Source organism: Podarcis vaucheri (genome assembly GCF_965113315.1).
Source record: "Podarcis vaucheri genome assembly, chromosome: 2".
NCBI classification, from domain to species: Eukaryota; Metazoa; Chordata; class Lepidosauria; order Squamata; family Lacertidae; genus Podarcis; species Podarcis vaucheri.
Window position 1 is genome coordinate 119,251,676 of NC_138760.1, and position 25,295 is coordinate 119,276,970.

Here is a 25,295-nt window from a genome sequence, read left to right on the forward strand (position 1 = left end):
GCTAGGGGGCCTTGGCTGGTCACTGCCACTCTGCCTCGCCTACCTTGAAGGGCTGCTGTGAACTTAAAAGGAGGGGGCAGTTTGCACTTTGCTTGGTGCTCCCTTGAGGAAAGAAAGGGTGTGATAGTATGAAAGCAATCCATTAAATTAAGCCCCATTGCCTTGCCTCCTTAAGAGAGCAACCTAGATCTCTGCTAGGTAAAGGTAAAGGGACCCCTGAACATTAGGTCCAGTCGTGGCCAACTCTGGGGTTGCGGTGCTCATCTCGCTTTATTGGCCGAGGGAGCTGGCGTACAGCTTCCGGGTCATGTGGCCAGCATGACTAAGCCGCTTCTGGCAAACCAGAGCAGCACACAGAAACGCCGTTTACCTTCCCGCCGGAGCGGTACCTATTTATCTACTTGCACTTTGATGTGCTTTCAAACTGCTAGGTTGGCAGGAGCAGGGACTGAGCAACAGGAGCTCACCCCGTCACGGGGATTCGAACTGCCAACCTTCTGATTGGCAAGTCCTAGGCTCTGTGGTTTAATCCACAGCGCCTGCTGAAGTACAAATCGAGAAAGGCACAGTCTTGATAAACAGGACGCCTGAAACTACCGCCTCGTCATTTCTGAGGACTGCCAGACTGACCTTTGCCCCAACGCTGCCTGCTCATCCACTTAAGTTGTAGGATCAGAAGGAAGCCCGATATAAAAGTTTATTTATTGTATTTATTTCTTAAAAGTACTCATAAACTGCCAGCTCGTAAATCTATTAATGGCGGCGTCCAATAAAAAATGAAAACGTCGTTCAGTTATAAAATCATAAAACGCAGGACAAATGAACAACACAGAACCAAACAACTCCTCTGAAAAAACCAGGTGGCAAAACAGAAAGGTTTTCAGCAAGGTATCAGAATTGTAGGTGCCCGTTTCTATTTAATAAACAATTTGTTAATCCTCTTTGAAAGCCTCCCAGGTTTGTGGCCGTGGCTACGTCCTGTGGAAACTTGTTCCATAGTTTAATTATGGAAGCACTTCCGGTTCCTCTGTCCTGAATCGTTCAGCTTTGTTGGACATCCACAATGTCTTGTTTCACCAGAACAAAAAAAAAATAAAAAAAAATGCAAGTGTGCTTCACGGCAATTCTACCCGTTAAAACTAGCTGATTCGGTAAAATCAGTTAAAACTTTAAATTCGACATAGCTGCTGATTAAAGCGTGAGGCATCAGGACAGTGTGTCCTGGTTGGCTTGCTGCCTTTGTTCCAGGAATTGGCCTCAATGACGTAAGTTAAGATTGTTGAAAAGAGCTCAGGAAACAGTTAACACTTAACTACCCTGCCACACCTCCCGTTACCTGTTCTGTAGGCAAGGTTACACATTTATCTGCTTCAAGGGATAGTGGGGAGTGCCAGCCTGCTGTACGGAGGCCCTGTAATTGACATCATCAGTAAAACAACACCAGGTGCTATGTCATGCTGGTTTGATCCTGGCAATGTAGCTTAGATGGCTTTTGTAAAGGGATTAGACTCAATAAATGTATCGGTCTTTCTGTGGCCATACACCACGAGGTTCCATGGTCAGAGGCAGTTTATCACAGAACGGATTGATTGCTCTGTTTTATTATACAGTGGTACCTTGGTTGTGGGTTAAACCACAGAGCCTAGGACTTGCCGATCAGAAGGTTGGCAGTTCGAATCCCCGTGACGGGGTGAGCTCCCGTTGCTCAGCCCCTGCTCCTGCCAACCTAGCAGTTCGAAAGCACATCAGTGCAAGTAGATAAATAGGTACCGCTCCGGCGGGAAGGTAAATGGTGTTTCCGTGCGCTGCTCTGGTTTGCCAGAAGTGGCTTAGTCATGCTAGCCACATGACCCGGAAGCTGTCTGCGGACAAACGCCGGCTCCCTCGGCCAATAAAGTGAGATGAGCACCGCAACCCCAGAGTCGGTCATAACTGGACCTAATGGTCAGGGGTCCCTTTACCTTTACCTTGGTTTGCAACCGTTTCGGATTACAACCATTTCCAATTACAACCACGTCAAACCTGGAAGTGTGTGTCCTTTTTTTGGATTACAACCCATTTTGGGGGGATTACAACCCCCCTTTTTTGGAGGCCCCATTGGCGAAAGCACGCCTTGGATTACAACCTGTTTTGGTTTACAACCAGACCTCTGGAACGGATTATGGTTGTAAACCAAGGTACCACTGTATGTTCCGATGGATAAACGGGAGGCCCAGGTTTCAAGTTATGGATGCCGGGGATGAACGACAGGAAGTGGCCAGCTTGTGAACTTTCCAGGGGTATCTGGCTGGCCGTTTACATCCAGTTTTTGGGTGCTCCTTCTCACAAGAAATAATTTTTTAAAATTTGACGGAGACGATAGGTTAAAGGTGCATCAATTAATTTATTAATTCGTCGCAAAACTTCCCGGCTTTCCTCTTTCCGCTTGATCCCACTTAGAAAACAAACCAATGTATATTAACCGTGTGCTTCTTCATCAGTCTATTTTCGTCGTAATCAGTCTTCCTCTCTCCAACCCACCCCAACCCCACCCATCGCCTTCGCAACCTCCACCCGCTCAGAAATTCAATAGCAGCATCTAAAATCAGGAGTGTTTCTGAGGTAGAACGGCAACCCCAATGTCACTGTGGGGAAGGAATGGCTTGGGCCTGCACTGCCCGCTAGGAAGGCTTGTAGAGAGTATTTTTCTGCCAAATGCCCTTTGAATTGCTGCCCCGAGCCCTCCCACCCAACGTTGCTGATTTCTCCCCACGAATTCCCTTCTATCCTAAGCCAGCAGTCTCAGAGCTTCCAGTGTGACTACAAGGCACAAGGGGAGAGGGGACGGCCGAGGGCCCGAAAGTGTGGTCAGAGCTCCCCGTTGATGCTGATCTTGACCACGGAGACGCTCTCAGTGGACTGGAGACGCCCTTTCTCATAGATGATGAAGAGGCTGTGAGCATCTTCCGGGGCAGCCCCGTCCAGGGACGTCATCGAGGAGTAACCGCTGGCGCCGCTCCAGATCTGCAGGGGCTCCTTCCACCACGAAGAACCGTTGGTGAAGCTCCAACGTAGAGTCATGTTCACCCCTAGGCCAGAGGGGAGAAAGAGAACGTAAGGTCGTGTTCACCTGACAAAAAAGTTCCTCTTCAACTAGGCCTCGGGCTGATTTTGTATACCTGAAGGAGTGTCTCCACCCCCATCGTTCAGCCCGGACACTGAGGTCCAGCTCTGAGGGCCTTCAGGCAAGAAATGAGGTTACAGGGAACCAGGCAGAGGGCCTTCTCGGTGGTGGCGCCCGCCCTGTGGAACGCCCTCCCATCAGATGTCAAGAAAAAAACAAGCATCTGACTTTTAGAAGGCATCTGAAGGCAGCCCTGATTAGGGAAGTTTTTAATGTTTTTAATATTCTGTTGGGAGCCACCCAGAGTGGCTGGGGAAACCCAGCCAGATGGGCGGGGTATAAATAATAAGTTATTTATTATTATCATCATTATTTTGCTTATTTATCCATTATGTTTGTACAACACTCTTCATCTAGAGATCACAGGGCAGTTCACAACATAAAAATACAAAAGGAAGACACAAAATATATAATAAACAAAAGCAAAGCAAGCCAGTAAACAGCCCCTCACACAACAGGACCTCAACCTCTTATTCCCATGTGGTGGGAGGCTTGAGCTCTCCAAGCCAGGGTGCCCCAAATTTGGGTTTGCGGCTGTTTTTTAGACTACAGTTCCCATCATTCCTGATAGCTAGGGATGATGGGAGCTGTAGTCCAACAACAGCCAGAGACCCAAGTTTGGGAAACCCTGCTCTAAGCTATATGGGAGAACACACAAAGCTATTTTGTTTAACCACAATCACAGCCAATACTAAGGCATAAAATGTATAAACAATACAAGAATGTATTGGCCGTGCTACAGTAAGATTTCCTCACTCCTGTCCTTCCCTTCATTATGTTCCTCCTTGTATTAGATTTCAAGTGCCTTGGAGTCAGGCACCTAACTAAAGGAGCAAAGTAACATGTGCACGCCAACGGCACTGCAATGATAGCAGCTATTCAACTACACAACAAGTTAACTGAACACACAAAACATACCATTGTAGCGAAATGGCTTTGGTTTTATCGGGTTCTGAATATTCTGTTGGGAGCTGCCCAGAGTAGCTGGCGCAACCCAGGCAGATGGGCAGGATATAAATAATAAAATTATTATTATTATAGGAAATCCACTGAATATAATAAAAATAATCAAAAATAAAAATGATTTGATTTTTTTAAAAATGCATGGCAAAAATCAAGTGACCTTTTAAATGTGTTCCGGGAATGGGGGGGCGGGGGATTAGTGATTTTGTTTTTGTTATGTATTTTGTGTTTTTTTATATAGTGGTACGTCAGGTTACAGATGCTTCAGGTTACAGACTCCACTAACCCATAAATAGTACCTCAGGTTAAGAACTTTACCTCAGGATGAGAACAGAAATCGTGAGGCCGCAGCGGGAGGCCCCATTAGCTAAAGTGGTACCTCAGGTGAAGAAGGGTTTCAGGTTAAGAACGGACCTCCAGAATGAATTAAGTTCTTAACCTGAGGTACCACTGTATTGTGATTTTATGTTGTGAACCGTCCCAAGATCTACAGATGAAGGGCAGTATACAAATTTAAGAAATAACAATAATAAAAGGGCTGCGGTGGAGTTTGTTTTCTTGGCTCTTGTCAAATCTTGCGTTCTTTCAACCAAGAGCATTCTTCAATTTAGAAGTGCAGTGGTTATAAAGTAAAGGTAAAGGTAAAGGTTGGTTAAGTCCAGTCATAGAATCATAGAATCATAGAGTTGGAAGAGATCACAAGGGCCATCGAGTCCAACCCCCTGCCAAGCAGGAAACACCATCAGAGCACTCCTGACATATGGTTGTCAAGCCTCTGCTTAAAGACCTCCAAAGTAGGAGACTCCACCACACTCCTTGGCAGCAAATTCCACTGTCAAACAGCTCTTACTGTCAAAGGCGACTGTGAGGTTGTGGCGCTCATCTCCACCTTCAGGCCGAAGGAGCCGGCGTTTGTCCACAGACAGCTTTCCGGGTCACGTGGCCAGCAGGACTAAACTGCTTCTGGCGCAACAGGACACCATGACAGAAACCAGAAACGCCGTTTACCTTCCTGCCTCACCTGTACCTATTTATCTACTTGCACTGGCATACTTTCGAACTGCTAGGTTGGCAGGAGCTGGGACAGAGCGATGGGAGCTCACCCCGTCACGGGGATTCGAACCGCCGACCTTCTGATTGGCAAGCCCAAGAGGCTCAACCTGGGAAGCCTAGTTGCATCATCAGCTTTGTAGCAGAGGCTGGAAACATTTGTCTGGCCCAGGAACTGAGTCTGCCGTGTTGTCTGCCGGAAGCCACCCCTCTTCCAGCCACATGGAGCCCATTGTCCCCCTGTGACACACAGATTCCCCCTCACTCACGCCGCTTTTCATGGGCCGGGTTGCTGAAGAAGACGAGGCCGGATTTGACAAGGACTCCGGCGGCCACAGCAGGGTCCACCAAAGTGTCATCAAACGTCACGTTCTCCAAAGGGAGGGTGTCGCAGGCGTCGTAGCTGCGAATCACAATGCGGCAACTGCAGTGGTAAAAGTTCTGGTTCCTGGCGTTGATCACCACGGAGCCGTCAGGAAGCTCGTAGGGCTGCAAGAAGGTAATTTGAAGAGGGAAGGTGAGAAGAGGGCAGATTTTGAAGGGAATCAGAACATTTCCTAGCTCTGTTCTGAGGGCTCCACTCCACGTGCTCCACTCCCTATTAATAATTTATTATTATTATTATTCCCCTTCATGGATCACTGCCTTGCCGTGGCGAAGGGGCTTGAAGAACTCAGAGAAGCTATGAACTATGCCGAGCAGGGCACCCAAGATGAACAGGTCATAGTGGAGAGTTTGACCAAACGTGATCCACCTGGAGTAGGAATCGGCAAGCCACTCCAGTATCCCTGCCAAGAAAACTCCATGGACAAAGACAACAGGCATATAAAAGTTATGACACTGGAAGATGAGCCCCTCAGGTCGGAAGGTGTCCAACATGCTACTGGGGAAGAGCGGAGGACAAGTACAAGTAGATCCAGAGCTGATGAAGCGGCTGGGCCAAAGCCGAAAGGACGCTCAGTTGCGGATATGCATGGAAGCGAAAGGAAAGTCCAATGCTGTAAAGAAAAATATTGCATAGGAACCTGGAATGTAAGAACCATGAACCTGGGTAAGTTGGATGTGGTCAAAAATGAGATGGCAAGAATAAATATTGACATCCTGGGCATCAGTGAGCTAAAATGGACGGGAATGGGCGAATTCAGTTCGGATGACTACCATATCTACTACTGTGGGCAAGAAACCCGTAAGAGAAATGGAGTGGCCCTCATAGTCAACAAAAGAGTGGCGAAAGCTGTACTGGGATGCAGTCTCAAAAATGATAGAATGATCTCGATACGAATCCAAGGCAGACCTTTTAACATCACAGTAATCCAAGTTTATGCACCAACTACTGGTGCTGAAGAAACTGAAATTGACCAGTTCTATGAAGACTTACAAAACCTTATCGAAGTGACACCAAAGAAGGATGTTCTGCTCATTATAGGGGATTGGAATGCTAAAGTAGGGAATCAAGAGATAAAAGGAACAACTGGCAAGTTTGGCCTTGGAGATCAAAACGAAGCAGGGCAAAGGCTAATAGAGTTCTGTCAAGAGAACAAGCTGGTCATCACAAACACGCTTTTCCAACAACACAAGAGACGACTCTACACATGGACATCCCCAGATGGGCAACATCGAAATCAGATTGATTATATTCTCTGCAGCCAAAGATGGAGAAGCTCTATACAGTCAGCAAAAACAAGACCTGGAGCTGACTGTGGCTCAGATCATCAGCTCCTTATAGCAAAATTCAAGCTTAAACTGAAGAAAGTAGGAAAAACCACTGGACAGGTAAGATACAATCTAAACCAAATCCCTTATTGTCAGAGCTGCTACCAGGTCCCAGCTCACATAGGACCACGCCACACAGCGTCCACTTTAAAAGAGTCTTTATTGAGTTACAGGTTTCATTTCCGAACTGCAGCGTGCAGCTCTACACCTTCTGCCCTAGGTCGGCGAAGACCCATCTGAGTCCCCGCCTCTTGCACACCAGCTTAATACCCTAGCCTTGCTCCACCTCCTTCGCCTCTCCCTACGTCTCTGGGTCCTTCTGCCCCCCTGGGACTCCTCCCTTCTACTCTCCTCTGACGCTGACCCCCCTGATCCTTCCGTTTCCTTTCGGCGGGCTTTGGGACCTGGCTCACTCTCCGGGCTGCTTACTGCTCCAGCTTCCGCTGCATTTGAACTTGGCGCGCGCGCCCAACTCTCTACTTTCCTCTTGACCGTTGCCTCGCTCTCTGAGGAGGGCGTGACCACCCCTGACTCGTGCCCTCCCTCCTGCTGACGGCCTCCGGAACCCGATGCCTGGCTGCTTTCCTCCCTGCTGCTCTCAGTCTTGAGCGTGGGTCCCGACTTCCAGCTGCTGCTCTCTGAATCTCCTCTGTTCCCTTCCTCCTGGGGTGTCCCCCCGGATCCCCCCCTTGCTCTGCTCACTGGGGCTCCCTTTTGGGAGTCCTCTGACTCACTGCTTAGGCTTGGAGATCTCGGTTCGTCATCATCACTCATTCTCCCTTCGGCTTCCTCCCCCTCGCTCTCTGTTTCCACCCTTCTCTGCGTCTCTGCTTCTGAACCCCTGACATCCATCCCCCCCTCGAAGCCCCCCCTTCCCCCCTCCCCGCTGTCAGGTGTGGGTGCTGGGCGCTCCATCATCATGGGAGGGAATGCTGGATACAGGTCGCTCCCCGTGGGTGGCCGCCAACTGAAGACCTCCGAGTCTTCCCCCTCGCGGTCGTCGACGTTGACTTGTTGCTCTTCCATCTCTGTACCGCCGTGCTCGAACCCGAGGTCCTCCCCGAACACGTCCATGTCAGTCTCTGCGTCGGTCGCTCGACCTGGCCTCTCCAGCCACTTCCTGCGCCATTGCTCCTCTGGTCGATCGTCCCACCAATACGAGTTGCCTGATGCCGAACCTGCCGGTGAACCTTCTGGGGAACGGGTGCTCCGTGCGGGTTCCCCTTCTGAGTCGAATCCATGGAACGTGCTGGAAGAAAGTGTGGGTGTGAACAACCAGTCGTCGAAGAAGCTCGCTGGCATGGGTTTGTGTGGGAAGAGGGCATGAAACTCGTCCTTGAGCAGGGGTTCCTCCAAAGCGTAGTCTGGTACCCAGCTATTGGCGCTGGCCCGGGTGCCCTCTCTGGCTAAGAGGTATTCGACTCCCTCTTCCCCCCATCTGGAGTCCAAAATCTCCGTGACCTCGTTGATGTGGTCCTGGTGCTTCACCTCCCGCGTCTCCGTCCGTTCCCGGAGCGGACTTGGCGCCGTCCCTGGCTCCTGGAACCTGTGAGGTGCCTTGTAGGGAGTGAGCACCGACCTGTGGAACACCGGATGCATTCTGGAACCCTCCGGCAGCGCCAGTCGGAAGGCTACCGGGTTGATCTGCGCTTCGACTTGGTACGGACCGATCTGCTTGTGCCCCAACTTCTTCTTGGCAAGTGACCTGGTCGGCACTGCGTGGGCTGCCAACCAGACCCAGTCTCCCACTTGGATCACTTCGCCAACCCGCCTGTGCTTGTCAGCTTGCACCTTGTAGGCGTGCTTAGCTAGCTCCAGCTGCCGTCTGAGTTGATCGTGGACCGCCTGCAGCTCTGACGCGAACGCGTCCGCCGTCTGTGGTTCTCCTTCCCCCACTCTCTCCAGTCCCGGGAAGGTTCTGGGATTCCTCCCATTGTTGGCAAAGAACGGCGTCACTCCTGTGGACACGTGCTTCGTGTTGTTGTAAGCGAACTCGGCTAGCGGCAGGTAATCCACCCACGTCGCAGGCTGTTGATTGGCATAGCATCTCAGGTACTGCTGCATGATGGCATTGACCCTCTCTGCTTGCCCGTTGGTCTGCGGGTGTCTTGCTGATGCCAGATTGACCTTGACATTTAGAAAACCCATCAGCTTCTGCCAGAAAGACGAGATGAACTGGCGTCCGCGGTCGGACAGGATAGACCGTGGCAGGCCATGCACTTTGAACACGTGATCTATGAACAGTTTGGCGGTTTGTTCCGCCGTGGCCACCTTCGCACACGGAATGAAATGTGCCATCTTGGTGAACAAGTCCACCACCACTAGCACAGCTGTCTTGCCTCTCGAGCTGGGTAAATCCGTCACAAAGTCCAGGGCCACCCTCTCCCACGGTTCAAACGGTGTTTGCAGCGGTTCTAACAGTCCCGCCGGTGGTCTGTGTACCGGCTTGGCCCTCTGGCAGGTGTCGCACCTCGCGACGTAGTCCGCGACCTCTCCTCTCAGCCTGGGCCACCAGAAGTCTCTCGCGACTAATTCCATCGTTTTCTCTGTGCCAAAGTGACCGGCCGTGGGTGCGTCGTGCAACTGTTGCAGTACCTTGGCGCGAAGGTCGTCTCCTGGTACATAGACAGCCCCTTTGCGTAGGAGCAAGCCGTCCCGCACCTGGAACTCGTCCGTGGTAGCCGTGCCTCTGAGCAGTTCCGCCATCTTGTCTTGCGCGAATGAGTCGTCCCGCAATGCACGTCGCACCGCATCCAGGTCTACTGTAGCTGAGGCACACGCCCACGCCGTCGGTGCGAAGATGTGCATGGCCGCCGCTGGCGTCACCTCTTCTAGGTATTGCGGTTTTCGGGACAGTGCATCCGCCATGATGTTGGTGTCGCCTGGGACGTACTCTATTCGGAAATTGAAGTCAGCAAAGAACTCCGCCCAACGTATCTGCCTCTGGTTCAGGAACTGAGCCGTGCGCCAGTGCTCCAGATTCTTGTGGTCCGTGCAGACCTGCACCGTGTGCTTGGCGCCGATTAGGAAGTGCCTCCACGCCTTGAAAGCTGCATGAATGGCCAGCAACTCCCTGTCCCAGATGGTGTAGTTCTGCTCCGACTTGCTGAGCTTTCTGGAGTAGAACGCTCCCGGCCGCCACACCCCCTACGGGTCTCGCTGTAGCAGGACAGCTCCCACGGCTCTGTCTGACGCGTCTGTCTCTACCCTCAACGGTTTACTGGGGTCGATATGCAGCAGTTGCTTCTCCGATGCGAAGAGATGCTTGAGCGCTTGAAAGGACTGTTCCGCCTGCTCCGTCCAGATGAATTTCTTTTTTTTGGAGCTGAGCGTGTCCGTAATTGCTGCCGTCTGCATCGCGAACCCCTTGATAAACTTGCGATAGAAGTTGGCGAAGCCGACAAACCGCTGGACCTCCTTCCGGTTGCGCGGGCTCTTCCAATCCAATACCGCACGAACCTTGGTGCTGTCCATGGCTATCCCCTTGTCCGACAACTTGTATCCCAGGAAATCCACCTCCGTCGTGTCGAACTGGCACTTCTCCAGCTTGGCGTACAGTCTATGTTGTTGCAACCTGCTGAGCACCTCCCTCACGTCTCGGTCGTGAGCTTGCTGCGAGTCAGAGAAAATCAGGATGTCATCCAGGAAGCAGACGCATGTCTTGTAGAGGAGTCCCTCCAACACGTGATGCATAAAAGCTTGAAAACAGTGAGAGCCATTTTGTAATCCAAAGGGCATAACTCTGTATTCGTAGGTGCCCAGCGGTGTGAACATGGCCGTCTTCCACTCATCGCCCTCCCGCATGCGGATGAGATTGTACGCCCCTCGCAGGTCCAACTTGGTGAACACGCGTCCCTTGCGCACCGTCGCGAGGAGGTCGTCAATCCTGGGCATGGGGTAATCAGACGGTTTGGTCATCTGGTTCAAAAGGCGGTAGTCCACAACTAGTCTTTTTTGGGGCGTGTCTTTCTTTTTCACGAAGAAAACGGGACTGCCCCCCACTGCCTTGGACTCTCTGATGAAGCCACGCTCCAGATTATGCTCGATGAACTGTTTGAGTTCCTGCATTTCATCTTCAGACATGGAGTATAGCCGCCCCTTCGGCAGCGTCGCCCCCGGTAGGAGGTCAATCTTGCAGTCATATGGCCGGTGAGGGGGTAGCTTGTCCGCCTCCTTCTCGCAGAAGACCTCCAAAAAGCTCGCGTATTTGTGGGGGACCGCTTGCAACGTTCCCAACTGCAGTTGTGATTCCTCCTCCTCTCCCTCCCGTCGGGGCAGGATGCAGTGTTCTGCGCAATAAGAGGAGCCGAAGATCAGTTGTCTCTGGTACCAAGCCAGTGTCGGACTGTGCCTGTCCAGCCAACTCATGCCCAACACAATGGGCGTGTCCGACAGTTGGGTGACATTAAAACTGATGACTTCCCTGTGGTTGCCAAGGCGCATCACCATCGGTGGCGTCTGCTTCACCACCTGCCCCCCTAGCAACTCTCTGCCATCCACTGTGACGACTTGCAGGGGCAGAGTGGCAGGCAATAGCTGTATAGCGTGCTGCTCCACAAAGCTCTGCGCTATAAAGTCTGCGTTGCTTCCAGAATCCACAGAAAGCGGCACTTCGATAGTGACGCCGTCGGGTAGCTGGAGAGATGCTGTGAGCTGCACTACTGGTTTGGGTGGGAGGGGATCCGTGGGTTGCAATATCGCTGGGGACTGCTTCACAGATGCGTCTGGCTGGGCCCCAGTGCCTCCGTCTCCAGCCAGACATCGTCGTTTCCCTGCTGTGGTTCTCCTTGCTGCGTTGCTGCAGTCACCATTGCTGAGGCTGCAGTGTGCTTGTGGAGCCTCCGGGGACACTCCTTCGCCAAATGGCCTGGATCCTCGCAGATGTAACACTTCCTGTTCCCTCTAGGAGGCTTCGCTTTCACTGCTGCCGGTGCTAGGGCTCTGGCTGCTGACTGAGCCCTTGCACCTCCAACCTCCATCGGTTCCCCTCCCCCTCCTGGCGGAGGTGTGGATTGCGCACGCGCTGCTTCCCTCGGAACGAAAGAGAAACTTCTCGCTGCTTCGCGCCCTCCACGTCCTTCATCTCTGCACCATGGACGTTCTTCCAGCCTCACCCCCACAGTCAGCGCCCTTTGGACCACCTCCTGCGTGCTTCGGGGCCTCTCCCCCCTTGCAATTTCATCCTTAACCGCAGAACTTAGACCCTCCCAGAAGAGGTCTCTGACAGGGGGCGAATCCCGATCCCATTCTAAAGCACTGACCAGCGCAAAAAATCGGGCGTGATACTGCCGGACGCTCGCCCTCCCTTGTTTTAGTCCATGAATCTCCCGTCTGGCAAGATCCACATCAATAGTAGACAAAAAACACGCATCCATCGCTTTGATAAAGGCATCTGCATTCTGAAGCGCCGGATCTTTATCCCTCCACAAATTGCGCAGCCAGGCTTTGGCATCCCCATGCAAATGGGACAATATGAACCCCACCTTCTCTTCCTCATCTCTAAAGTCTTTTGCCAGCAGTTGCAGTGCGCACATTACGTCTGCTCTAAAATTAGGGTACTGTTGCAAAGTCCCATCGAAGTGAGCCACAAGCCCTCCTGCTCTCCGTGCCAATCCCACGCCCTCCGGTCTGGGTCCCGGTTGCCCTTGCTTAACAAGCATTTCAAACCTGGCGTGTAGGTCTCTGTAGGCGGCTGTAGTCTCCTCCTCCCGTTTCTTGGAAGCCAATACCTCTGAGGACAACTGGGTCACTGCCTCTTGCAGCGCGGAGATCCTCTGTTCTTCCGTCATCTTGCTAACCTTTGTGAGCTTGCTTACAGACACCCCTCTTCCTCCCCTAGCGGCTTCTGCTCCCGCTGCGAGGTTTCAGGTTTCTGAAGCTTTGAAGAGATGGGTCTTACTGTCAGAGCTGCTACCAGGTCCCAGCTCACATAGGACCACGCCACACAGCGTCCACTTTAAAAGAGTCTTTATTGAGTTACAGGTTTCATTTCCGAACTGCAGCGTGCAGCTCTACACCTTCTGCCCTAGGTCGGCGAAGACCCATCTGAGTCCCCGCCTCTTGCACACCAGCTTAATACCCTAGCCTTGCTCCACCTCCTTCGCCTCTCCCTACGTCTCTGGGTCCTTCTGCCCCCCTGGGACTCCTCCCTTCTACTCTCCTCTGACGCTGACCCCCCTGATCCTTCCGTTTCCTTTCGGCGGGCTTTGGGACCTGGCTCACTCTCCGGGCTGCTTACTGCTCCAGCTTCCGCTGCATTTGAACTTGGCGCGCGCGCCCAACTCTCTACTTTCCTCTTGACCGTTGCCTCGCTCTCTGAGGAGGGCGTGACCACCCCTGACTCGTGCCCTCCCTCCTGCTGACGGCCTCCGGAACCCGATGCCTGGCTGCTTTCCTCCCTGCTGCTCTCAGTCTTGAGCGTGGGTCCCGACTTCCAGCTGCTGCTCTCTGAATCTCCTCTGTTCCCTTCCTCCTGGGGTGTCCCCCCGGATCCCCCCCTTGCTCTGCTCACTGGGGCTCCCTTTTGGGAGTCCTCTGACTCACTGCTTAGGCTTGGAGATCTCGGTTCGTCATCATCACTCATTCTCCCTTCGGCTTCCTCCCCCTCGCTCTCTGTTTCCACCCTTCTCTGCGTCTCTGCTTCTGAACCCCTGACACTTATGAATACACAGTGGAAGTGAGGAACAGGTTTAAGGATTTAGATTTGCTGGACAGAGTGCCTGAAGAACTATGGATGGAGGCTCGCAACATTATACAGGAGGCAGCAACTAAAACCATCCCAATGAAAAAGAAATGCAAGAAAGCAAAGTGGCTGTCCAACGAGGCCTTACAAATAGCGGGGGAGAGAAGGCAAGCAAAATGCGAGGGAGATAGTGAAAGATACAGGAAATTGAATGCAGATTTCCAAAGAACAGCAAGGAGAGACAAGAAGGCCTTCTTAAACGAGCAATGCAAAGAAATAGAGGAAAGCAACAGAATGGGAAGAACCAGAGATCTGTTCAAGAAAATCGGAAATATGAAAGGAACATTTCGTACAAAGATTACCATAATAAAGGACAAAAGTGGTAAAGATCTAACTGAAGCAGAAGACATCAAGAAGAGGTGGCAAGAATACACAGAGGAATTATACCAGAAAGATATGGATGTCTCGTACACCCCAGGTAGTGTGGTTGCTGACCTTGAGCCAGACATCCTGGAGAGTGAAGTCAAATGGGCCTTAGAAAGCACTGCAAATAACAAGGCCAGTGGAAGTGATGGTATTCCAGCTGAACTGTTTAAAATTTTAAAAGATGATGCTGTTAAGGTGCTACACTCAATATGCCAGCAAGTTTGGAAAACTCAGCAGTGGCCAGAGGATTGGAGAAGATCAGTCTACATTCCAATCCCAAAGAAAGGCAGTGCCAAAGAATGCTCCAACTACCGCACAATTGCACTCATTTCACATGCTAGCAAGGTTATGCTTAAAATTCTACAAGGAAGGCTCAAGCAGTATGTGGACCGAGAACTCCCAGAAGTGCAAGCTGGATTTAGAAGAGGCAGAGGAACCAGAGACCAAATTGCAAACATGCGCTGGATTATGGAGAAAGCTAGAGAGTTCCAGAAAGACATCTACTTCTGCTTCATTGACTATGCAAAAGCCTTTGACTGTGTTGACCACAGCAAACTATGGCAAGTTCTTAAAGAAATGGGAGTGCCTGATCACCTCATCTGTCTCCTGCGAAATCTCTATGTGGGACAAGAAGCTACAGTTAGAACTGGATATGGAACAACTGATTGGTTCCAAATTGGGAAAGGAGTACGGCAAGGCTGTATACTGTCTCCCTGCTTATTTAACTTATATGCAGAATTCATCATGCAAAAGGCTGGGCTGGATGAATCCCAAGCCGGAATTAAGATTGCCGGAAGAAATATCAACAACCTCAGATATGCAGATGACACAACCTTGATGGCAGAAAGTGAAGAGGAATTAAAGAACCTTTTAATGAGGGTGAAAGAGGAGAGCGCAAAATATGGTCTGAAGCTCAACATCAAAAAAACGAAGATCATGGCCACTGGGCCCATCACCTCCTGGCAAATAGATGGGGAAGAAATGGAGGCAGTGAGAGATTTTACTTTCTTGGGCTCCATGATCAGTGCAGATGGTGACAGCAGTCACGAAATTAAAAGACGCCTGCTCCTTGGGAGAAAGGCGATGGCAAGCCTAGACAACATCTTAAAAAGCAGAGACATCACCTTGCCAACAAAGGTCCGTATAGTAAAAGCCATGGTTTTCCCAGTAGTGATGTATGGAAGTGAGAGCTGGACCATAAAGAAGGCTGATCGCCGAAGAATTGATGCTTTTGAATTATGGTGCTGGAGGAGACTCTTGAGAGTCCCATGGACTGCAAGAAGATCAAACCTCTCCATACTGAAGGAAATCAGCCCTGAGTGCTCACTGGAAGGACAGATCGTGAAGCTGAGGCTCCAATACTTTGGCCACCTCATGAGAAGAGAGGACTCCCTGGAAAAGACCCTGATGTTGGGAAAGATGGAGGGCACAAGGAGAAGGGGACGACAGAGAATGAGATGGTTGGATGGTGTTCTTGAAGCCACTAGCATGAGTTTGATCAAACTGCGGGAGGCAGTGGAGGACAGAAGTGCCTGGCGTGCTCTGGTCCATGGGGTCACGAAGAGTCGGACACGACTAAACGACTAAACAACAACAACAACATTATTATTATTATTATTATTATTATTATTATTATTATTATTATATTTATTTATACCCTGCCCATCTGGCTGGGTTTGCCCACCCACTCTGGGCAGCTTCCAACAAAATATTAAAATACAGTAGTCCATCAAACATTAAAAGCTTCCCGAAACAGGGCTGCCTTCAGATGTCTTCTAAAAGTCTGGTAGTTTTTCTCTTTGACATCTGGTGGGAGGGCATTCCACAGGGTGGGTGCCACTACCAAGAAGACCCTCTGCCTGGTCCCCTGTAATTTGGCTTCTCTCAGTGAGGGAACCGCCAGAAGGCCCTCTGTGCTGGACCTCAGTGTCCGGGTAGAACGATGGGGGTGGAGAAGCTCCTTCAAGTATACTGGACCGAGGCCGTTTAGGGCTTTAAAGGTCAGCACCAACACTTTGAACTGTGCTTGGAAACGTACTGGGAGCCAGTGTAGGTCTTTCAAGACCGGTGTTATGTGGTCTCGGCGGCTGCTCCCAGTCACAGTCTAGCTGCCGCATTCTGGATAAGTTGTAGTTTCCGGGTCACCTTCAAAGGTAGCCCCACACAGAGCGCATTGCAGTAATTATTAATTAATTATTTTATTTATACACCATTTTACATACCACCCTTTATCCAGAGATTTCCAGCTCCCTTCGCACTGTCTAACATTAAAAACAGATGCTAAAACTGGGTATGCTTAGCTTCGGAAAGAGAACACGGAGAGAAGGTATGTTGCCACACTTTTATTGTGGTTGTGAATCGATTCAAGGCTTTTTCCGGGGGGTTGGGACTAGATGACTCGGGGGGGGGTCCCTTCCAACTCTACAATTCCACGATTCTGCTTACCACAGCCAGGGCTTCCAAACAACACTGCTTGTTTCTTCCCTGCTGCTTGCAGGATTGTAGCAAGCCCTCAACCTCAGGATCACACCCACCTGGCATTCATCGGGATTGAAGTCGCTGGGCAGCTTCACCTTGCCATAAGGGATTCCATGCAAGGGTTGCCGCCCGTATCGCCAGGTTAAGCCGTGGTCGTCGCTGAGGAGGCACGAGATCCCGTCCCGCAAAAGCGTCCCGTGGCCACAGACGATCAAACGCCCCTTCTTGGGCTCGTAACGTTTCTGAAAGGCAGAGGTGACCGAGTGGGAGTTAGGCCCATCGCCTGCCGTTTTCCTTGCATGCACACGACACTGCTTCAGTCCTCCGGATGAGGTTTCTATAGCCTTGTTTCCTGGCTACCAGCGGTAGCGCTGAGTGGAAGCAGCAACATGTAGCCACAAACTGACCCAACCCCTGCCACCCTCCAGGCTCCTAAGATTTTAGCAAGCCTTGACACGGGTTGTTGAGCATATCTCCAGCAGCAATGAGGTCTAGGAACTTGCCCTTTTGTTAAACGAAAGCTGAGATTCTCCAGAAGTTGAACATTTAGTATTTATTTATTTATCTAATTTAAATGGTCTCTGTGCCAGTGTGTATTGTTTTTTAAAAAAGGAAAATCTCAATGTGGTTTGCAGCCTAAATTAAAACTGTTGGATAAAGCACACTCCATTCCTGTGGAATCATGGGAGACACACAGCCCATGGCTGAGGATAATTGTTCAAACCCTTCCAATGGATATGGGGGAGGGGAAGGAAAAATTGTATGGGAAATAAAAAAATTGGAAGGAGATAATATAATGTATGTAAAAATCCCAAAATAAAAATAGTTAACTAACTACTGCCTTTCTTTCTCTTTCTTTCTTTCTTTCTTTCTTTCTTTCTTTCTTTCTTTCTTTCTTTCTTTCTCTTTCTTTCTTTCTTTTCCTTTCTCTCTCCCTCCCTCCCTCCCTCCCTCAAAACACCACCCATAAACCTGTCATTCATATTATTATAATAACTATGATTTATTTGCTGCCCATCTGACTGGGTTTCCCCAGCCACTCTGTACAGCTTACAGCAAAATATAAAAACATCTGAAGAAGTGTATCTGTGTATCTGAAGAAGTGTGCATGCACACGGAAGCTTATACCCAGAACAGGCTTAATTGGTCTCTAAGGTGCTACTGGACAATTTTTTAATTTTTTAAATAAAAACACCGTGAGACATCAAACCTTAAAAACTTTCCTAGATGCCTTCTAAAAGTCAGATAGATGTTTATTTCCTTGACATCTGAAGGGAGGGCATTCCACAGGGCAGGGGCTACCACCGAGAAGGCCCTCTGCCTGGTTCCCTGAAATTTCACTTCTCACAGAGAGGGAACCACCAGAAAGCCCTCAGAGTTGGACCTCAGTGTCTGGGCAGAACAATGTGGGTGGAGACACTCCTTCAGGTATACTGGGCCGAGGCTGTTTCGGGCTTTAAAGGCCGCTTACCTGGGGATTGTAGGGAAAGACCTGCCCAAAAAGTTGAAAAACATCTTCATGTATGCGACAACGGCCGCGAGAGTTCTGGTAGCACAAGGATGGAAGACTAAAGAAACCCCAACTAAAGAATCATGGCAAGAAAAATTGATGGACTATGCAGAACTGTCAAAACTGACATATAAGCTATGGGACAAGGATAACTGTGACTTTAAGGATGAATGGGAACCCTTTACAAAATAGCTGAAGACGCAACAAAGCGAACTGGACTCCTTGGCAGGTTTTGAAGAAACATTCACAAACTTTTTATTGATAATAATCAGCTAAACAGTTTGAGGGTCTATACAACTGTGTAAGATGCAGAAAAGAGCATTTTTAGAGAAATCAAAGACTGGAACTGAGGGAAGTCGGGGGGTGGGTGGGTTTTGTGTGGGAGGGGGGAAGGGAGGAAAAATGGGGGGGGGAAAACAAGGATGATATGTTTTTGGATAATATGTCTTGTTAGAATTCTGAATAAAAAAATAAAATAAATATAGGCCGCTTACCTGAATGCCATAGCCTGGTCCTGGGGCAAACATAGTTGTGCCAATATCCTCAGAGAGGTTCCGGGGGATGCTCCAGGTGACGCCGTCATCGCGGCTGCGAATGATCATGGTGCTGGCTGTGGGGCATTTGTTGTAGTGAGCGCAGAGCGTATAAACCAGGAACACGATGTCCTTTTCAGAGTCCACCACCACCGCCCCCAGGTTGAGGCCATCCTCCAGGGAACCGTCATCAACTATGAAGGAAGTGGGCGTCCAGGTAGCGCCTGGAAGAGACAGGCCGGTATTATTATGAGAAACGCACAAGACTCTGGCACGCTTGAGGCGTGAGTCTGCCCTCGCTAACTTGGCACCTTCCAGAAGTTTCCGTGCAGGCTGGCTGAGTTGTAGTCCAAAGCCCCTGAGCAGCGCCAGGTTGGCAGACACTGGCATAAGCTTTCACGGCAGGGCTAGAAATTAGCCGGGCGCATTTTGCAACAGGCGTGGGCCCAATTGTGACCACGTGGAGATTTTTCCATCCGCCTTGGCCCTCCGGCTTTCATAAGCAGCTAAGCAGAAGAGCTTATTTGTTGCATTTATATCCCCAGCTGTTTCTCCAAGGAGTACATGGTTCACCCCCCCCCAACTAATCCCTACAACAACCCTGTGAGGTGGGTTAATAGACTGTGACTCTGAGGACCTGGGAGATCAGGGTTCGAATCTCCGCTTGGCTATGAAGCTCACTGGGTGACCTTGAGCCAGTCGCTGCCTCTTAACCTACCACACAGGGCTGTTGTAGGGAGCAAGACGGTTTGAGCATATAATAATAATAATAATAATAATAATAATAATAATAATAATAATAATTTATTTATACCCCTCCCATCTGGCTGGGTTTCCCCAGCCACTCTGGGCGGCTTCCAACAAAGTATTAAAATACAGTGGTCTGTTAAACATTAAAAGCTTCCCTAAACAGGGCTGCCTTCAGATATCTTCTAAAAGTCTGGTAGTTGTTCTTCTCTTTGACGCTGTGCATGTGCAGAAGCGCTCTATCGCGCTGCGCATGTGCAGAAGCGGCGCCTCATGTTGCGGACTTTTCAGGGTACATAAGGACCCCCGGAATGAATTAAGTTCATATCCAGAGGGTGCACTGTATTATTTTATCTATTGAATTAATATACCGCCCTATACCTGGGGGTTTCAGGGCGGTTCACAGAATAAAATCAAGATATAAAACTACAAAATACATAATAAAAATGAAAACAACAACCCAATAGCCCCCCCCAAAAAAAACACATTTTAAAAGGGCATAGGATGTCAATCAAATCAACCAAAGGTTAAAAAAAGAAAGTTTTTGCCTGGTGGCTAAAGGTGTATAATGAAGGCACCAGGTGAACTTCCCTTGGGAGAGCATTCCACAGATGGGGAGCCACTGCAGAGAAGGCCCTGTTCTTGTGTTGCCAGCCTCCGGACCTCTCAAGGAGGAGGCACATGAAGAAGGGCCTCAGAAGATGATCTCAGGGTCCGGGTAGGTTCATATGGAAAGAGGCAGTCCTTGAGGTATTGTGGTCCTGAACCATTTAAGGCTTTATAGGTCAAAACCAGCACTTTGAATTGGGCCTGGAGACAATCAGTAGGCAGTGCAGTTGGATCAGGATCGGTATACCTGAAGGAGGGTCTCCACCCCCATCGTTCTGCCCGGACACTGAGGTCCAGCACCGAGGGCCTTCTGGCGGTTCCCTCACTGCGAGAAGCCAAGTTACAGGGAACCAGGCAGAGGGCCTTCTCGGTAGTGGCACCCGCCCTGTGGAATGCCCTCCCGTCAGATGTCAAGGAGAACAACAATTACCAGACTTTTAGAAGACATCTGAAGGCAGCCCTGTTTAGGGAAGCTTTTAATGTTTAATAGGTTATTGTATTTTAATATTCTGTTGGAAGCTAGCCAGAATGGCTGGGGAAACCCAGCCAGATGGGCGGGGTATAAATAATAAATTGTTATTATTATTACTATTAATAATAATAATAATGTGCAGAATTGATATTATTATTATTCTGCATGCGCAGAATAATAGTAATAGTAATAATAGTAATAATAATAATAATAATATTATTACTATTATTATTTTGCGCACGCACGCACGGTGTAATCCGGAGGTATACACTTCTGGGGTTGTCATGTTCGCAACCCGAAAGTTGCCCAACCCAAGGGTCCACTGTAACAACAACAACAAGCACCAGTTAAGCTGTTTTTGGAGGAAAAAAGTGGGATATAAATGCAGTAAATTTAAAAAAAAAAATTAAAAGCAGGTGGCTTCCCTTAAAACACACACACAGAACTAAGGAGCCCACCCCTGAAATTGTGCTCCAGCACTTTCAGCTCCTCAGGGGTCTGCGGACACCCTTTTCTTCCAACCCCCTCCCCACAGGCCTTGCTCCCCTCAAACCTTTGTCCAGCGACCTGCGGAGGGCTATAAATTTCGCCCCAGTGTCGGAGGCAGAGTGCTTCCTGGCTTCGGAGAAGGCTAAGAGGGTGCCCTGTGGCGTCGCCGCGATGAGGGGGACTCTGAAGGTGTTCACCTCCCCAATGACACTGCCGCTGACCCATAGCAGCTGCTCCATCGTGATCATGGGCTTCACCTGCCGAGAGACAAAACGCAGAAGGGACTTTCGAGGGAGAACGGGTTTTTCCAACGTCCCACGCAGGAACCAGCAACACGGGACAGCTGCATATTCCTGCATAGCAGGGGGTTAGACTAGATTATGCTCAGGGTCCCTTCCAACTCTGCCCTGCAGAGGACCTTAAGGTCCATAAATAGCAACACCCTAGGGTCCTGGGCCCTAAGGAAGTCAGATTAGCCTCAACCAGAGCAGGGCCTTCTCAGCACTGGCTCCCGCCTGGTGGAACGCTCTGCCTCATGAGACCAGGGCCCTGCGGGATCTGATTTCTTTCTGCAGGGCCTGTAAGACAGAGTGGCCTTTGGTTGGAATCAACTTGATCCCCCCCCCCCTTTCCTTTTTCCTTTCTCCTTCTTGTGATGGAACTCTTATTTGGGGACTTTCCTGGCTTTTTTCTGGCCCACGTAGGACCAGTCTGGATAGTTGGCCTTGCTGAAGATTTGACGTTTTCATCCCCAAAAAGTTTTTGATTTGAGTTTCTACTGAAATGAGGCTGCATTTTAATGTTGTACAGTGGTACCTCAGGTTAAGAACTTAATTCGTTTTGGAGGTCCGTTCTTAACCTGAAACTGTTCTTAACCTGAAGCACCAATTTAGCTAATGGAGCCTCCCGCTGCCCCTGGAGCACGATTTCTGTTCTCATCCTGAATCAAAGTTCTTAACCCAAGGTACTATTTCTGGGTTACCGGAGTCTGTAACCTGAAGCGTATGTAACCCGAGGTACCACTGTATTTTAATCTAGTTTTTAAGTTGTATGTTAACCAATTGTTTTTATACCTGGTGTTAGCCACCCTGAGCCTGGTCTTGGCTGGGGAGGGCGGGGTATAAATAAAATTTATTAAAACGCCAGCACACATTCTTGCATTAGCCAAGGGTACAGTGTGCTAGCAAATGTGAAGCTTTCCACGCCTTCTTACACATCCGGTGCCATTTCCCTGCTATTTTTCATCCCACAATTGCTGTTTTCTGCCAGGCATGTGATCAGAGGTGCCGATGACTCATTGGCAGTGAAGCTAGGAGGCAAGCGCTCTGCGTCCTTGATTGTCACGCTCCAAGTGAGCCCACGTCTCTCTCTGTGTGTGTCCTTTGACTAAATCGTCCTCTTCCCTGCCTGAACCTGGAATATGTCAAGTTCAATGTCAGGGGAGAGAGTTCTTGATAAGCCTTTTCCCCTGACATGCTTTTCAAGGGAGGAGCAGAGAGCGAGGGCATTCACCTGTCTCAAGAGACAATGGAGTGTGCCTCTGGGGGTGAAGTCAAACCACTGCATTCCCAAGACCAAAGGGACCTCCCCGGGCACAGGTATGGAATCATACAATCATAGAATTGGAAGAGACCACAAGGGCCATCGAGTCCAACCCCCTGCCAAGCAGGAAACACCATCAGAGCACTCCTGACATATGGTTGTCAAGCCTCTGCTTAAAGACCTCCAAAGGAGGAGACTCCACCACACTCCTTGGCAGCAAATTCCACTGTCGAACAGCTCTTACTGTCAGGAAGTTCTTCCTAATGTTTAGGTGGAATCTTCTTTCTTGTAGTTTGGATCCACTGCTCCGTGTCCGCTTCTCTGGAGCAGCAGAAAACAACCTTTCTCCCTCCTCTATGTGACATCCTTTTATATATTTGAACATGGCTATCATATCACCCCTTAACCTCCTCTTCTGGTCCTGGGCTGGCCAGATGACAAGACTCCTCTTTCGGCCTCCTGATGTGGTCTAAAGGAAAGCAGAGCAAGACATTTGGCTGCAGGAGTTGCTGGAAGGAGGCGTACAAGGCGCCACCCAACTGTCTTAGGGACTCCCCTCTGGATTTGTGTAAGGTTTACTCCTTAAGTCTTTTCTTTTCCCAAAGATCTCCCACAAGGCAGTGGAGGTTTTGTTGTTGTTTAGTCGTGTCCGACTCTTCGTGACCCCATGGACCAGAGCACGTCAGGCACTCCTGTCTTCCACTGCCTCCTGCAGTTTGGTCAAACTCACGCTGGTAGCTTCGAGAACACTGTCCAACCATCTCGTCCTCTGCCGTCCCCTTCTCCTTGTGCCCTCCATCTTTCCCAACATCAGGGTCTTTTCCAGGGAGTCTTCTCTTCTCATGAGGTGGCCAAAGTCTTGGAGCCTCAGCTTCAGGATCTGTCCTTCCAGTGAGCACTCAGGGCTGATTTCCTTAGGAATGGAGAGGTTTGATCTTCTTGCAGTCCATGGGACTCTCAAGAGTCTCCTCCAGCACCATAATTCAAAAGCATCAATTCTTCGATGATTAGCCTTCTTTATGGTCCAGCTCTCACTTCCATACATCACTACTGGGAAAACCATAGCTTTTACTATACAGACCTTTGTTGGCAAGGTGAAGGCAGTGATCCGTGAAGGGGAGTGGAGGTTTAGGGTGAAATAAAAAATTTAAAGATAAATATTCATAACTGCATATATGAACCACATGTCTGAAACCCCACAGAAAAAGTCCTGAAACCATTTTGTCCCTCCCAAATTGACCTCAAATATTTATCTGCAAGGCCGAAGGAAAATGGAAAAGCCTCCCCATTGTCTCCTCCTTCACAAATCCTGTCTTAAGGCTATGTGTATGAATAGGGTGTATGAACAGGGTGAGCCTGTGACCTGGCTCAGGAACTAAGTATTTGTCATGACAAAAGACTGGCCAGGCTCCCCAGGGTATACAATCAAGTGACTATTAATAGGTAACCTGCCAGACAGGAGATAAACAAGGCACTCAGATTTCTGTTGTTGACTGCCCTTTCTGTGATGTAGTTATGATGTACAGTGCTGCCTCGCAAGACGAAAAGAATCCGTTCTGTGATTCTCTTTGTCTAGCGGTTTTTTCGTCTTGCGATGCAAGCCCATTGAAGGATTAGCGGATTAGCGCTATTAGCGGCTTTGAGCGGCTTATCTGCTGATCGGATCAGCTGATAAGCGGCTTAGAAAAAGGGGGGGGACCAGCAGGAACTCGCAAGACATTGTCGTCTTGCGAAGCAAGCCCATAGGAAATTCGTTTTGCGAAGCACCTCCAAAACGGAAAACCCTTTCGTCTAGCGAGTTTTCCGTCTTGCGAGGCATTCGTCTTGCGGGGCACCACTGTATCTGGAGGGTCAGGGGCGCCGACTTATAAAAAATATTGGGGGGGCCCATACTGGGGTCCTGCCGCTGGTTCGCTCGGGTAGCCGGGAGAACGCAGTTCGAGGTGGCGGTGTTGGGGAGAGACCCTCGCTCAGGGCGCCACTAGACTTGGCGGCCGGCGGCCTATCTGGGGGGTTTTGGAGTGTATTTCGGCGGAGAGATTGGGGAGGAGGGGGCTTGTTGCCGGATTCTTCAGCTGAGCCGGAGATCCGCTGCTTGGGGTCCCTGGGCCGAGTTGTGAGCACAGCCTGCTGAAGGGAGATCCAGCCGATTGCGCGACGGGGACGGCCGGGGCTCTCCGGCTAGGGCGCGGGGCTGGCTGGCTGGCGAGGGAGCAGGTGGGGAGGAGGCGGGGGTCCTCACTCTCTTAGGAAACGCACCCACGCGCCCGATTGCCACGAAGTCCGAAGGGTGCGTGTGTGGAATTAAAAAGCAAAAACGAGATACGGGCAGGGCAGGCAAAGAGTTTTCTGCAAGAGGATGGAGGGCAGGTTGAAGAGAAAATCACTCAGGATGAGACAGTCAAATCAGCCATGATAAAATGGGCTCAGGATATTGGGTATAACATCATGTTTGAGGACTGGGAAAGGTTATGGACCACCGGAATGAAATTCACGGCATGTAATGCCTTGAAGGAAAATATTATGAAAATGATTTATAGGTGGTACATGACCCCAGTCAAGCTTGCAAAAATATATCACCTGTCTGATAATAAATGTTGGAAATGTAAGGAGGCTGAAGGGACATTCTTTCACCTCCGGTGGACTTGTCCAAAAGTGAAGGCCTTCTGGGAAATGATCTATAATGAGTTAAAAAAGGTATTTAAGTATACCTTTCCCAAGAAACCAGAGGCCTTCCTCTTGGGCATTGTTGGCCAGAAAGTGTTAAAGAAGGATAGAACTTTCTTTATGTATGCAACTACAGCAGCAAGAATACTTATCGCAAAATATTGGAAGACACAAGATTTGCCCACACTGGAAGAGTGGCAGACGCAATTGATGGACTACATGGAACTGGCTGAAATGAGTGGCAGAATCCG

General features: G+C 49.8%; 1 protein-coding gene across 1 annotated transcript in view; it reads right to left on the minus strand.

Moving 5' to 3' along the window:
- Positions 1-2,363: 2,363 nt before the first annotated feature.
- The window catches only part of NEU1 (neuraminidase 1), a 29,981-nt gene continuing 7,049 nt past the window's right edge, over positions 2,364-25,295 (minus strand). Inside the window, exons 2-6 of the mRNA XM_082210374.1 lie at positions 20,900-21,092; positions 18,480-18,742; positions 16,532-16,717; positions 5,446-5,665; positions 2,364-3,068 (exon numbers count right to left, since the gene is read on the minus strand). Coding sequence (XP_082066500.1) covers positions 2,848-3,068; positions 5,446-5,665; positions 16,532-16,717; positions 18,480-18,742; positions 20,900-21,092 — 1,083 coding nt within the window. The 3' untranslated portion in view covers positions 2,364-2,847. The remainder of the gene's footprint in view (positions 3,069-5,445; positions 5,666-16,531; positions 16,718-18,479; positions 18,743-20,899; positions 21,093-25,295) is intronic.